We start from the raw sequence: 16,757 nt of genomic DNA on the forward strand, positions 1-16,757 counted from the left end.
TGCATAATATCTAAGTGAAAATGTGCATTTCAATTATTTACAAGCGTCTCACAGATTACGTCTCTGACAGACACATAATATTTATAGTAAACCAGCGTCATGATGTGTGTACAAACACAACATCCGTCCCTTCAGGACTGTTTCTTAAAGGTCAGACCGCAAACAGCTTTCCTCCGCTGAAGAATCGAGCATGTCTGAGTGAGTGTGAGCGTATGCTCAGATGACAGAACGATGAGGAAAAGTCTGATACAGGTCTTTGGATTCTTGTTTTCCACCCTCGGCTGGCTCTTCGTCAGCTGCACGCTAGCCATGAACTACTGGAAAGTCTTCTTTGTCGGTGGCAAAGGCGGCAGCTGGATGATCAAGTCGTCCTGGTATTGGGCAAACCTGTGGAAGGACTGTGTGACGGACACGTCTTCCGTCACCAACTGCAGAGACTATGATGTGCTGTGGGCCATCACACGTAAGTCCTCTGGGATCCTGAGGGTTGGTTCAGGGGAGAGATTGAGTTATCTGACGTCTTGTGCCTCTTGAATAGCGTATGTTCAGGGTGTCCGAGGGCTGCTGATAATCGCCATGAGTCTGGGCTTAGTCGCTGCTGTGCTCTGCTTCATCGGCATGGACTGCACGTACATCGGTGGGAGTGGGAAAACCAAGGATATAACATTATTCTCCGGAGCAGCTTTTCATTTTGTCGGTGGTGAGCAAAACCCAGAATATTTATGCATTCAAACTATATGTGCCCTCACAGAATGAGCTTGGGAATCTGACCACTAAAGCTCTACACTCTTCCATTACACGAAAGATTAAAAATCAATATTTGAACATATCTTAAAGACAAAGGAAAGTGTTGTGTTTTACCAGTATTTACCCATACATATATTGAGAAATCTTTTGTGTTTGTCCTCACAGGTGTGTCGGCGCTTGCGGCGTATTGTTTATACACAAACAGGGTCATCAGCACTGCCCTTTCACCTGCTGTTGACAGAAGTATTATAAGGTACATGATACAAGAAAAGGCTAAGCCATACTTTAACATTAATTAACCAAACTGGGGTGTTAAATATTAGGCAGCAAGTGAACATTTTGTCCTCAAAGCTGATGTATTTGAAGCAGGAAAAATGGGCAAGCATAAGGATTTGAGCTAGTTTGACAAGGGCCAGATTGTGACGGCTAGACGACTGGTTCCAAGGAAGGACCAGTGGAGAACCGGCCACAGGGTCATGGAGGACCAGTGGAGAACCGGCCACAGGGTCATGAAGGACCAGTGGAGAACCGGCCACAGGGTCATGAAGGACCAGTGGAGAACTGGCCACAGGGTCATGAAGGACCAGTGGAGAACCGGCCACAGGGTCATGAAGGACCAGTGGAGAACCGGCCACAGGGTCATGAAGGACCAGTGGAGAACCGGCCACAGGGTCACGGAGGACCAGTGGAGAACCGGCCACAGGGTCATGAAGGACCAGTGGAGAACCGGCCACAGGGTCATGGAGGACCAGTGGAGAACCGGCCACAGGGTCATGAAGGACCAGTGGAGAACCGGCCACAGGGTCATGAAGGACCAGTGGAGAACTGGCCACAGGGTCATGGAGGACCAGTGGAGAACCGGCCACAGGGTCATGGAGGACCAGTGGAGAACCGGCCACAGGGTCATGGAGGACCAGTGGAGAACCGGCCACAGGGTCATGAAGGACCAGTGGAGAACTGGCCACAGGGTCATGAAGGACCAGTGGAGAAACGGCCACAGGGTCATGGAGGACCAGTGGAGAAACGGCCACAGGGTCATGAAGGACCAGTGGAGAACTGGCCACAGGGTCATGGAGGACCAGTGGAGAACCGGCCACAGGGTCATGAAGGACCAGTGGAGAACCGGCCACAGGGTCATGAAGGACCAGTGGAGAACCGGCCACAGGGTCATGAAGGACCAGTGGAGAACTGGCCACAGGGTCATGGAGGACCAGTGGAGAACCGGCCACAGGGTCATGAAGGACCAGTGGAGAAACGGCCACAGGGTCATGAAGGACCAGTGGAGAACTGGCCACAGGGTCATGGAGGACCAGTGGAGAAACGGCCACAGGGTCATGAAGGACCAGTGGAGAACAGGCCACAGGGTCATGAAGGACCAGTGGAGAACCGGCCACAGGGTCATGGAGGACCAGTGGAGAACCGGCCACAGGGTCATGAAGGACCAGTGGAGAAACGGCCACAGGGTCATGAAGGACCAGTGGAGAACTGGCCACAGGGTCATGGAGGACCAGTGGAGAAACGGCCACAGGGTCATGAAGGACCAGTGGAGAACTGGCCACAGGGTCATGGAGGACCAGTGGAGAACCGGCCACAGGGTCATGAAGGACCAGTGGAGAACCGGCCACAGGGTCATGGAGGACCAGTGGAGAACCGGCCACAGGGTCATGGAGGACCAGTGGAGAACCGGCCACAGGGTCATGGAGGACCAGTGGAGAACCGGCCACAGGGTCATGGAGAACCAGTGGAGAACCGGCCACAGGGTCATGGAGGACCAGTGGAGAACCGGCCACAGGGTCATGGAGAACCAGTGGAGAACCGGCCACAGGGTCATGGAGGACCAGTGGAGAACCGGCCACAGGGTTATGGAGGACCAGTGGAGAACCGGCCACAGGGTCATGAAGGACCAGTGGAGAACCGGCCACAGGGTCATGAAGGACCAGTGGAGAACTGGCCACAGGGTCATGAAGGACCAGTGGAGAACTGGCCACAGGGTCATGAAGGACCAGTGGAGAACTGGCCACAGGGTCATGGGCGGCCGAGGCTCATTGATGCCCGTGAGGAGCGAAGGCTGGCCCGTGTGGTCCGATCAAACAGACGAGCTACTGGAGCTCAAACTGCTCAAGAAGTTAAGGCTGGTTCTGATAGAAAGCTGTCAGAATACGCAGTTACACGATAAGATGGATAATATTAATGAACTTGGTAAATATAAGCAAAACACACTGTGAAAATTTGTTTTTTGCCATTTCTCTTCTTAATCTTCCATTCAAAATATTCAGAAAAATCTAACGTTTAAAGGAATTGAAATTATATAAAAAGTCACTTCATAAAAATATTGTCAGTTACAGTGTACAAGTACATTGTAAAAACATGCATTTACACAATAAGTGCATTATATCAAATGATTAATTTAAATGTAAGTAGATAGCAGTTGAAGACACTTGATTTGAAGGTGTCATTGTTACAATGTAATTATTTAGAGTAATATGGATTGACTACATGTACTTACTATAGGGTTTGGTTGAGGGTTAGTTGGATGTAATTATGTATAATTTATTGTTATTACTATGGTAAGTACATGTAAAGGACACTATAAAATAAAGTGTTACCAAAGTGGGACCAAGTCCAAAATATCTGCACACCCCTACAAGTTCTAATGAGTAAGAAGCGAACTGAATTGTATATTGTCTGAATTTGAAGTGTTACTTTAGTTGTTTAGTGTTTCGCTGCTGACGAAGGACACCGTGATGAAAGTTGTGCGGTTATAGGAAAAGAAAAGGCTCGATGGTTTTTATTATGTTTTCATTATGGTATGGAGCGTAGATTGAAGTGAAATTGAAAGACTTTGCTGTATTTCAGAGAAATATCTGGTTTATGTTTAGACTAATATAATGAGGAAATTAATTAAAAAAATCTATTCAGTGCTTATTATGAGATGTCAGAGGTGTAGATGTTCTGTTTACTTGCTTTATCAAAAATCAAAAAAAAAAAAAAATCAAATCAAAATTTTTTTTTATTTATTATCTTTATTACCCGTCTGTATTATATCTCTGTCCTGTGTAGGTATGCCATTGGAACGCCGATATTCGTTGGATTGGCTGGAAGTTTCTTTATAGTTCTGGGATCTGTTTTATATGCTGTGACAGTCATCCCAAAGAGGTAAATAATTGTTCCAGCTTCAACCAAGTATTAGTTCAGGGGGGTGAACACTTATGCAGTTAGTTAGTTTGTTATTATTTTTCTTCTCTGAAATGTTTTACTTTGGTTTTCAGTAGCATTGCATAGGTTGTATTTGTTATATTAAAGCTGCAAAAGTTCTGATTTAAATAAATCTTTGTTTCATGTTTTCCATCTCAAAAACAGCTGTTTTAATGGGGTGTGTAGGCTTTTTATATTCACTGTAACAAGAACTAACAATGAGCAATATATCCATACAGCATTTATTAATCTTTGTTAATGTTATTTAATACAAATGTTAGTTCACCGGCGCCACAGATACAGATAAGAGATTTCTTAGAAATGTATTAGTAACTGTTGAGATTAATAACGTTTATTTTTAGTTCATGTTAACAAATGAAAGCTTATTGTTACAGAATATCTTTATAGCAGATGAAGACTGATGTCCAGTTCTCTCTTGCAGAGCGTCGAGTGCGTCTGTAGCGAGATCAGCAGGAGCCGCTCCGTCGTACGGCCAGCGGACACACAGTAAATCTCTCTACACCACGGCGTACTTCGCTCCATCAGGACGGTCCAGCGGCTCCCGCGTCTCCAGCTTGTCACACGTCACAGGGGAGAAAATACCTCCCAGAGACACGTTTGTGTGAAACCTTAAAAAAACTCTGTAACATCACAACCAGCAATAAAATCTGGTCTGTTACATGTTGATTCATTTTGTGAAAAATCTTTCAGTTGGTTTCAGTCATTGATCCAACTATTATTTTATGTTATTACACTCGGGCCCTTTAAACGAAAGACAACAAAACTAGAGGGATTTCGCATTTCATGGAAGGAAAGTGTTATCGCATACAGAAAAGCCTTAAAAACTGCTAGATCTGCTTACTTTTTGACTCTCTTAGAAGAAAACTAACACAATCCTGGGTATTTATTTGATACAGTGGCTAAATTAACATTCAAGTTCATTGTATCAAATGATTCATTTAAATTTACATAGTAGTTACAGACACTTTATATAAAGTGGGACCTAAATAAAATGTTTTTCTCCAAAATATCTGTACACCCCAAATTCTAGTGAGTAAGTGTGTATTGTATGGATGTGAAGTTGATGTCAGTGATGAGGAACAGCAGGTTTAGGACACAGTGATGAAGGCTGTGTGGTTGTAGGAAAGGACACCAGCAGGAGGCGATAAAGCACACGGAAGCTGCTGTTATGAATACACTGCTGTATTGTGTTAATGCGTATTGTTGAGCTGCTCAAATCTAGACATGGCTGGATGGTTTTTACTTTGTCATTATGATGTGGAGTGTAATTTAAAAGACTTAAGCATACTCTCTGAATCTGCTGTAAATGAATGAGAAATAAAGCTTCAACTTCTGATGATTGTAAACAGCACAGCAGTAATGACTTTATGAACTTATTTACTAGTAAGATTGATAATATTAGGAAGAATATTTTAACCATGCAGCGTCTACTACAGCATCACATCAGACAGACCATTGTAGTGTCACTGAGGAAAAATTACACTCATTCACTGCTATAGGAGAAGACACACACACACACACACACACACACACACATGTTTGTTTTTGTGAAATGTGAGGACATTCCATAGGCGTAATGGTTTTTATACCGTACAAACCGTATTTTCTATCCCCTTACACTGCCCCTGTCCCTAAACCTAGCCCTCACAGGAGACTGTGCAGTTCACTTTCTGTGAAAAAAAACTTGTACTGTGTGATTTATAAGCATTTTGAAAAGTGAGGACATGGGGAACGTCCTCATATTTCACCCTCTTTTTGTAATACCTATGTCATACCCATGTCATTATACACATTTGTGTCCTGATATTTCACGAAAACATGCCCACACACACACACACACACTTTCACTGCTATAGGAGAAGACACACACTCCACACACTCACACTCACACTCACACTCACTCACTGCTATAGGAGAAGACACACACACACACACACACACACACACACACACACACACTCATTCACTGCTATAGCAGAAGACACACACACACACACTCATTCACTGCTATAGGAGAAGACACACGCACTCACACACACACACACACACACACACACACACACACACACACACACACACATTCACTGCTATAGGAGAAGAAGAATTGGCTAAACTCGTTAAATCATCAAAATCAACAACATGTATGCTCGACCCTATACCGACTAGGCTATTAAAAGGGATGCGTCCAGAGGTCATAGATCCTCTTCTTAATATCATTAATTTATCTTTGTCATTAGGATATGTACCGAAAACTTTTAAGTTGGTTATTATTAAACCGCTTATTAAAAAAACGCAACTTGATCCTACAGAATTAGTCAATTATAGACTAATCTCAAATCTACCCTTTCTGTCAGAAACACTAGAAAAGGCAGTGTCTTCACAACTATGCTCCTTTTTTAGAAAGAAATGGTATCTGTGAGGATTTCCAGTCAGGATTTAAAGCGTATCATAGTACTGAGACTGCTCTCATCAGAGTTACACATGATTTACTCTTATCATCCGATCGTGGCTGTCATCTCTCTATTAGTGTTACTCCATCTTAGCGCTGCATTCGATACTATCGAACACAACATTCTTCTGAATAGACTCAAAGATTATGTAGGCATTAGTGGAATTGCTTTGTCATGGTTTAAATCATACCTATGCGACCGTTATCAGTTTGTAGCAGTAAATGAAGAGATTTCACAGTGATCACAAGTTCAGTATGGAGTACCACAAGGCTCAGTGCTAGGACCGCTGCTCTTCACCCTGTACATGCTACCTGTCAGGGTTGCTGAATGACACAAACAGGTAAGTTGAAAGGATATTTATTTAACACAAACATATAATGGTCACGGCAGACAGGAAGAAGTGATGAGATAAACTGGAGCGGTAACTGATGAAGTGTTCTGAATGAGTCTCTTATCTGATGCAGGATGGAAGTCGGGATGGTGAAAGTTCAAGGTTGGTGATCTGAAGAAGGCAGGCTGGTTGAGGAAGGATCGTCGGATGAAGGAACACAGGTAAGTCTTCTGAAGGTAAGGATCGAGTGAGTGAGTCAGTATGGCGATGTAGTATCGACGAGACCTGACAATGACTGAAGGAACTGAAGGTGCTTATAACAGGAAGTGCAGTGATGGGGAATTAGGGACAGGTGATGAACACAGGTGCGATGAATCAGAACTCGGGTGAAGCGGAGCGGATGGGCGGAGTGTAGAGGTCTGACGCTGATGTATCTGTGACAGTACCCCCTCCTCCACGGCCAGCTCCTGAGGGCCGAAAGACCCGACGACGGGGCCGACCTCGACCTCTCGGCGCCGGACGATTGGGATGAGATGAGTGAAAGTCCTGTAGGAGCATAGGGTCTAGTATGTCATCACGATGAACCCAGCATCTCTCCTCAGGTCCAAAACCCTCCCAGTCCACGAGGTACTCCAGTTGATTGCCCCGTCGTCGGGAATCGAGAATGCCCTGGACCTGGTAGATGTTCTCGTCAGCGGGGTCCACGGGAGGAGGTACCTCATCAGCGCCAGACTCTGAGGAGTGAGGAAACAAAGGATCAGCATAGGGTTTGAGCAGGGAGACATGAAATGAAGGTGAGATGCGGTAGTGTGCAGGGAGTGATAACCGGTAGGTGACGTCGTTGATCTGCCTCTGTATTGCGAATGGACCTATATATCGGGGACTCAGCTTACGACAGGGCTGACGGAGACGGATGTCCCGGGTGGAGAGCCAGACCTTTTGCCCTGGTTGATACCTCGGAGTCGCAGATCTTCTAGCATCGGCCTGACTCTTGTGTCTCCGAACAGCCCTCTGGAGATGAACATGAGCTGAGTCCCAGACCCTCTCGCTCTCCTGGAACCAATGATGGACTGCTGGAACATCTGAAGGCTCACCTGACCAGGGAAACAGGGGCGGCTGGAAGCCGAGTATGCACTGAAACGGCGTGAGACCTGTAGTGGACTGTTGAAGGGAATTCTGTGCATACTCGGCCCAGGGTAGATACCTGCTCCAGCAGTCTTGATGGTCATGGCAGTAGGATCGAAGATACCGTCCGACCTCTTGTATCTTCCGCTCAGTCTGGCCATTGGACTGGGGATGGTATCCTGACGTCAAGCTGACTGTGACTCCCAGAAGGTTGAAGAAGGCTCTCCATACCCTGGATATAAACTGAGGTCCGCGATCGGAGACGATATCTTCTGGTAACCCAAAGTGACGAAAGACTTGGTTAAATAATGCTTCTGCCGTTTCGAAGGCAGTGGGTAGACCTGGCAGAGGGATGAGTTTACAGGCCTTCGAGAAACGGTCAACAACCACCAGTATACATGTTTGAGATTGAGAAGAAGGGAGATCGGTAACAAAGTCTATCCCCAGATGGGACCACGGCCTGGTTGGAATAGGCAAGGGTACTAATTTACCTTCTGGGAGCCGACGAGGGACCTTGGCCATGGCACAGACTGAGCAGCCCTTAACGTACTGGGACACATCCTGGCTCATACTGGGCCACCAGTACCGACGTTGAAGGAGCGAGAGGGTCTGTTGACTGCCTGGGTGTCCAGAGCCCAGCGAAGTATGGACCGAGTCCATGAGGGACGGACGTAGACGCGTGGGAACATAAGTCCGTCCCACTGGCCCTCCCGGCGGAGCAGGGTCGGTTCGGGTGGCGTCGGCTATATGGTCATCTATACCCCACTGGATGGGACTAACAATCAAGGCTGGAGGGAGGACAGGTTCAGGTTCTGGAGTGAAGGTATCGGGTTGATGTATACGAGATAATGAATCAGCCTTGACATTTTTGTCCCCTGGACGGTATGTTACCTTGAAGTTGAATCTTGTAAAGAAAAGGGACCAGCGAGCTTGACGAGTGTTGAGTCTTTTGGCCTCTCGAAGGTATTCCAGATTTCGGTGGTCTGTGATGACTATAAAGGGATGTTTCGCTCCCTCCAGCCAGTGTCTCCATTCCTCCAGAGCTAGCTTGATAGCCAGCAGTTCCCGGTTGCCGATATCATAATTCTGCTCCGCCGGGGACATCTTCTTGGAGAAGAAGGCACATGGATGGAGTCAAGGAGGCTTCCCCTGCTGTTGAGAGAGGATCGCTCCTACCCCAGTGTTGGACGCATCCACTTCGACGGTGAAAGGAAGATCTGGATTGGGATGCACAAGGGTAGGAGCGGAACTGAATGATTGCTTCAACACATCAAACGCTTGGGTGGCTTCAGAGGTCCAGGACAGAGACTTGGCCCCTTTTTTCAGGAGTGAGGTGATAGGAGCACTGATTTGACTGTAACCTTGAATGAATCTACGGTAGAAGTTTGCGAAGCCCAGGAATCGTTGCAGCTCTTTGATGGTGATGGGTAATGGCCAGTTGGCAACGGCATCCACCTTCCTCTGGTCCATGGTGACTCCCTGAGGAGTGATCACATACCCTAGGAAGTGGAGGGTTTCTTGATGGAACTCACACTTCTCAAGTTTTAGATACAGCTGATGATCCCGAAGACGTTGGAGAACTGACTTGACATGATGGTGGTGCTCAGACAGGCTGGTAGAATATATAAGGACATCATCGATGTAGATTATAACGAACTGGTTCAGATAATCTTTAAATATCTCATTCATAAACCCCTGGAAGACCGCTGGAGCATTGGACAGCCCGAAGGGCATGACGCGGTACTCATAGTGGCCTGCAGGAGTGATGAATCCGGTCTTCCACTCATCTCCCTTTCTAATTCTAATTAAATTATAAGCACTACGGAGATCAAGTTTAGTGAATACCTTTGCACCACGAAGCTGTTCCAAGGCGGCTGGGACCAGAGGAAGAGGATACCTATACTTGACGGTGGAATTATTGAGGGTCCGGTAATCTATACAGGGGCGCAAGCCTCCGTCCTTCTTACCGACGAAAAAGAAGCTTGAAGCAGCAGGGGAAGTAGAAGGTCGGATGTATCCTTGGTGAAGTGCCTCCTCGATGTACTCCTCCATGGCCTTCTGTTCTGGGATGGACAGTGGGTAGATTTTACCACGCGGTAGGACCGCCCCAGGCAGTAGGTCAATCGCACAGTCCCATGGCCGATGTGGTGGAAGTTTCGTGGCCAGCTGCTTATCGAAGACATCCTGGAACGCCCGGTAACTGTGAGGAATCTCATGATGGTCGTTAATAGCTGGGCTTTCAATGGAGGTGGTACACATGGAAATCTTTTGGACGGGTAATGAATGATGGTGAGACACCTTTTTAACCTGAGATAAACAGCGTGAAAAGCAGTTACTTCCCCATTGACGAACCTCTCCCGTAGACCAGTTGATATCTGGAGAATGAAGTTCCAACCACGGGCGTCCCAGGATGATATCTGCCGTAGAACCCTCCAACACCAGAAAAGACAATTCCTCTTGATGAAGACAACCAACTTTCATTGTTACAGAGGGGCTGCGGTGACATATCCTCCCACGACCGAGCGGTCTGCCGAGGATGGAATGCACTTGAAGAGACTGCGGGATGGATTCATGGCGGACTTGTAGCTTTTGAAGAGTGGAACGGGAGATAAAGTTACCAGCGGACCCAGAGTCGATTAGCGCTTGTGCTGGAAGAGAGTGCTGACGATGTGAGATCTGAACAGTAGTGTATTTCAGTTGAGAAATGGGTGATGGAAGATGTACTGTACTCACCGCCGGTCGTGGGGGACGAACTGGACAAGAGACTAGCAGGTGGCCAGCGGATCCACAGTATAGACACAGGTTGTTAGAGATACGTCTCTGGCGTTCAACTGCTGATAAATGTGCAGAACTGAGGTCCATGGGTTCTGGTGTTAGAGGGTTGACTGAGGTGGAAGGACGAGGAGGAGGCAGTGCAGGTTGAGCGAGCAGACAGGCAGTGCGGCATTGGTCCACTCTGATGGAACGCTGAATGAGACTTTCCAAACCAATGGCATCATCATGAATGGTGAGTTGTAACCGGATCTCATGATCTAACCCTTGCCGGTAGGCGGTGATTAAAGCCGGCTCATTCCATCCACTAGAGGCTGCTAGGGTTCGAAACTGAAGGGCATATGAAGAAACAGATGACTTGCCTTGTCGTAGATGAAATAATTGATCATGAACTGATAAAGCATTAGCGACTGGAGAAAATACAACCCGGAAGTGACCAATAAAGTTGTTCAGGGTCTCAGTCACAGCTCCTTTCGCTTCCCAAAGCGATTGTGCCCAAAGCAATGCTCTTCCAGTGAGAAGGGAAATGAAGATAGCTACCTTAGATCTCTCGGAGGTGAATTGTGATGCGTTCATCTCCATGAACAGCTCGCACTGCAGGAGGAATCCGCTGCACTCCCCCTCCTCGCCAGAGAAGGGCGCTGGCCGGGCCATGGGACTGACAGAGGCAGACGAAGAAGAATTGATGGCGGGTGATGAAGTGACAGGTGAGGATCCAGTGGTGAAGATCGGCGTGGAAGCTTCTCCGTCGCCGTGACCAGATGGTTCGTGCATGTTTGGTCAGGTCTTCTGTCAGGGTTGCTGAATGACACAAACAGGTAAGTTGAAAGGATATTTATTTAACACAAACATATAATGGTCACGGCAGACAGGAAGAAGTGATGAGATAAACTGGAGCGGTAACTGATGAAGTGTTCTGAATGAGTCTCTTATCTGATGCAGGATGGAAGTCGGGATGGTGAAAGTTCAAGGTTGGTGATCTGAAGAAGGCAGGCTGGTTGAGGAAGGATCGTCGGATGAAGGAACACAGGTAAGTCTTCTGAAGGTAGGGATCGAGTGAGTGAGTCAGTATGGCGATGTAGTATCGACGAGACCTGACAATGACTGAAGGAACTGAAGGTGCTTATAACAGGAAGTGCAGTGATGGGGAATTAGGGACAGGTGATGAACACAGGTGCGATGAATCAGAACTCGGGTGAAGCGGAGCGGATGGGCGGAGTGTAGAGGTCTGACGCTGATGTATCTGTGACACTACCACTGGGAGATATCATTAGGAAGCATGCCGTTAGTTTGCATTGTTATGCTGACGATACTCAGCTCTATATTTCTTCACGCCCTGAAGAAACTTACCAATTCACAAGATTAACGGAATGCAGAGCTATATAATATAAAACATTGGATGACCAATAATTTCCTGCAACTCAATTCAGAAAATTTTTTATTGGACAAAAAAGCTCCACAAGTAGTAACCTACAATACTGTCTAACACTTGGGGCCCTATTTTAACGATCTGAAACGCAAGTGTCAAAGCGCGAAGCGCAAGTAACTTTGTGGGCGGGTCTCGGCGCTGTTGCTATTTTCCCGGCGGGATAAATGGCTCTTGCGCCCGGCGCAAATCTAAAATGGGTTGGTCTGAAGTAGCTTCATTATTCATAGGTGTGGTTTGGGCGTAACGTGAATAAACCAATCAGAGCGTCATCCAACATTCCCTGTAAAAGCAGGTGCGCAAGTTCCATTATGGATTGCTATTATTATGGCGTATTTACCAGGCGCACGCCAGGAGCGGTTCACAGCCGAGGAGACTGATGTTCTTGTAAGAGCAGTGAAAGACAGAGAAGTTGTGTTGTATGGGGATGGGAGAAACCCACCCAAAATAGCGTCGGTTAAACAGGTGTGGGAGGAAATAGCCACAATTGTTTCATCAGCTGGCATCCCCAGGACGTCGCACCAGTGCCGCAAGCGCTACAATGACATCAGAAGACGGGGAAAGCCCAAGCTTGCCAGCATCAATCGGGCACGCCGTGTAGCGGGAGGTGGATCTGCCTCTACTCAGGACCTGACGCCAGCAGAGGACATCGCTGCGTCCACCCTCACCGATTTTTTTTCCTGGTTCTTGACGGACAAACCAATTTGTTAGATGTCCTTATATACATATATGTCTTGCCAGAAGTTGCCACTATTGGGCAAACAGGTCTCCTTAATTATTAGACTACAATTAGCCTGAATAATTTGTAAGCTAGATTTATGCCTATTTTTTCACATCTTCGTGGCACACCACAATGATTTCCGTCATCTCGTGTTAATATTTTTTAGTGTAACAATTTATGATTTGCAAAAATAACTGTTGCATCTGTGTAGATTACATGAGCAAAGTGTATGCGCGTTGTGCACGCTATACATTATGGTCAAGCATGCGCCCTTAAAATAGCATAATGAACAACGCGCAACGCACCACTGACTTTAGACTAGGTTTTTTCTGGTCAGTGGCGCAATTGTTTAATGGAACAGCAAAATAGCACCAGGGATTGTTTGCGCCGGAAAACGCCTCCTTTTTTGCGCTGAACCGCCCAGGTAGCGCAAGTCCATTCACTAGTTTAGCGACGTGCTTCTGTGGAGGGAAAAGCGCGCTTTGCGCGGGTGCAAAATAGGAATGACACATGCGTCGGTGTACAAAGTCAATTGCGCTGGGTGCAAGATAGGGCCCTTGATGGCTGCTCTGTCCAGTCCTCTGGTCAGTGAGGAACCTGGGTGTGCTCTTTGATACCAATCTTTCACACACACACACACACACACACACACACACACACACACACACACACACACACACACACACACACACACACACACACACGCGCGCACACACACACACACACACACACACACACACGTTTGTTTTTGTGAAATGTGAGGACATTCCATAGGCGTAATGGTTTTTATACCGTACAAACCGTATTTTCTATCCCCTTACACTGCCCCTGCCCCTAAACCTAGCCCTCACAGGAGACTGTGCAGTTCACTTTCTGTGAAAAAAAACTTGTTCTGTGTGATTTATAAGCATTTTGAAAAGTGAGGACATGGGTAACGTCCTCATATTTCACCCTCTTTTTGTAATACCTATGTCATACCCATGTCATTATACACATTTGTGTCCTGATATTTCACGAAAACATGCCCACACACACACACACACACACACACACACACACACACACACACACACACACACACACACACACACACACACACACACACTCGTGGTCAGTGCGGAACCTGGGTGTGCTCTTTGATACCAATCTCTCGTTTGAAAGCCACGATTCTACCATCTTAAAAATATATCTAAATTACAGCTCATGCTCTCAATGCAAAATGCTGAACAGTGAGTTGAGTCGTTCATGAGCTGTAGATTATTGTAATGCTCTACTGGGTGGTTGCCCTGCTGGCTTAATAAACAAAATCCAGCTGGTCCAAAACGGAGCAGCTCGAGTTCTTACTAGAACCAGGAAGTATGACCATATTAGCCGGTTCTACCAGAAAGACTCGGGAGAATAAATACTGTGACAATTATCCATTTATTAACAACCCAACAAGCAATAAAGTACTTTGGCATAGGCCTCGTCCGTAGCTTGCAATCTGAGGGTCCGGACTCTGCATATCCTGCCTGAAGACGAAGGCAGAGGCGCAGCCGACCCCCCCTTGAGGAAGGGACCAACCTGGTGGTGGTGGGGTGGATGTAGGGAAGGATTTGACTTGGAGGTGGTGGGGAGGATGGCGGTGGATTGGAGCGTCAGCATCTGCGAACTCAGACATGAGTAGTTACCAATCTTTTATACCCAAGTATTAGAATGTCATTGGACAGATAAAAGTTTAAGTGACGTGACAATTAAGTCTTCCCGGCAGAACTTATGCTAAAGCTTTAATTTCTGTCAACACTGCACTGGCTGCCTATTAAACATTGCATACATTTTAAAATCTTGCTTATTACTTACAAAGCACTAAATGGTTTATCTTCAGTTCTTGAGCGAGCTCTTAACACATTATACTCCATCACGTCTACTGCGCTCTCTAAACTCTGGCCAGTTGATCATACCGAGAATATCCAAATCAACTGCAGGCGGTCGATCCTTTTTCTATTTAGCTCCTAAACTCTAGAACTCTTCCTAGCATTGTACGGGAAGCATACACACTCTGTCAGTTTAAATCTAGACTAAAAACACATCTCTTTACTATGGCACACACACAGAACATGATCAGTTTACATTACTCAGATCAGTTAAAGGGTTAGTTCACCCAAACATGAAAATTCTGTGATTAATTCCTCACCCTCATGTCGTTCGACATCCATCAGACCTCCGTTCATCTTCAGAACACAAATGAAGATATTTTAGTGTAAAGCTGATGCTGAGAAAGGCTTCAGATAGGCCTCCATTGGCATTCAGTACATTTACACTCACAAGACCCATAAAAGGCACTTAAAACGTCGTTACAAAGTCCATCTCACCACAGTGACTCTACAATAATTTTACGATGCGACGACAATAGTTTTTGTGCGCAAAAAAAAATCAAAATAACACCTTTAACCAACTTGTTCTTCCGTGTGTGCCTCCACGACGCATGCGTGAGAATATGACGTAGCGTCGGGGTTCGGGAATCCATGAAATGCACACTTTAGTCCCATTTTGAGCACTACGCCGAGACCTAAAGCACGATCAATGTAGAATTCATCAGCTTAGACACGCGCGTCTTCCTCTGCTTGTAAACAAATCTCTTCTGGGTCATCTGTCCGAACGCCGGATCTGCCTCATATTCTCGCGCATGCGTCGTGGAGGCACACACGGAAGACAAGAACAAGTTGGATAAAGGTGTTTTTTTTTCCGCACAAAAACTATTGTCGTCGCATCGTAAAATTATTGTAGAGTCACTGTGGTGAGATGGACTTTGTAACGAAGGTTTTAAGTGCCTTTTATGGGTCTTGTGAGTGTAAATGTACTGAATGCCAATGGAGGCCTATCTGAAGCCTTTCTCAGCATCAGCTTTACACTAAAATATCTTCATTTGTGTTCCGAATATGAACGGAGGTCTGACGGGTGTCAAACGACATAAGGGTGAGGAATTAATGACAGAATTTTCATTTTTGGGTGAACTAACCCTTTAATGATTGTCAGGCTGCATTAACTAGGTCAGCCGGAACCGGGAACCCTTCCCATAACACCTGATGTACTCGTGACATCATCAGAAGAATGGCATCTACGCTAATGATAGTCTCTCTGTTTATCCCGAGGTTTACTGCAGTCAGCCGGATACGGGCCGTATCCAGATCAGATGGTGGACCTGCGCCCAGACATGACCAACGCATGACCCTGAAGTTGCTGAGAGACCGTGCTAACTAGACTCTCACCTGTGACGGCCTCATCGACATGACAATCATCAGGACAAATCCTCAGCAGAGACCAAAAAAATAGACCAGTCCTCCGCACAGACCCTATGGCCAGCTTCAGCTCCATACCAGCGTGATGAATCTGATCTTCAAGCAGAAGGAACTGGATGAATATTTGTATGTCCTGATCCCAATCTGACCTCTGACCTGTAATGTTGCCTGAATCATAATCATACACTGTTTGTTCATTGGCCAGAGGAGAACTGAGTGACTGAGCCTGGTTTCTCCCAAGGGTTTTCCTCCATTCTGTCTCCTGATGGAGTTTGGGTTCTTGCCACGGTCGCCTCTGGCTTGCTTAGATTATTCAGCAATATTACTGAACTGACAGCACTGACACTACTGAACTGAGCTGGATAATGACATCGCTGTTTTCTGCAGAGCTGCTTTATAGATGAACTGGACTAATTGAATAATTGATGATCTTTACTGAACTGACTTCGGCTGAACAACAACCGAGATGCATTATTTTCCTGTTATCACTGTAAAGCTGCTTTAAACAATCTTTATTGTATAAAGTGATATAGAAATAAAGGTGACTTGACTTATTTGTTTTGTCTACGCTCTTTAAAATAAATCTTCTGTATTGGCATTGATGGTTCCATGAAGAACCTTTAACATCTATGGAATCACTAAAGGTTCTTCATAGTTCTTTCAAATGCTCTTCACACTAAGAGAATAAACA

At 46.1% G+C, this 16,757-nt stretch overlaps 1 protein-coding gene across 1 annotated transcript; it reads left to right on the forward strand.

The window, feature by feature from the left end:
• The first annotated feature begins 140 nt into the window (after positions 1-140).
• Positions 141-5,313, forward strand: LOC307128877 (claudin-10-like). The gene is made up of 5 exons (XM_079820898.1): positions 141-463; positions 539-700; positions 913-1,000; positions 3,808-3,903; positions 4,385-5,313. Exons 1-5 carry the CDS (start codon positions 232-234, stop codon positions 4,566-4,568), a joined length of 762 nt encoding a protein of 253 aa, XP_079677024.1. The 5' UTR covers positions 141-231; the 3' UTR covers positions 4,569-5,313.
• The last annotated feature ends 11,444 nt before the right edge of the window (positions 5,314-16,757 follow it).

Source organism: Gobio gobio, assembly GCF_949357685.1.
Source record: "Gobio gobio genome assembly, chromosome: 7".
NCBI classification, from domain to species: domain Eukaryota; kingdom Metazoa; phylum Chordata; class Actinopteri; order Cypriniformes; family Gobionidae; genus Gobio; species Gobio gobio.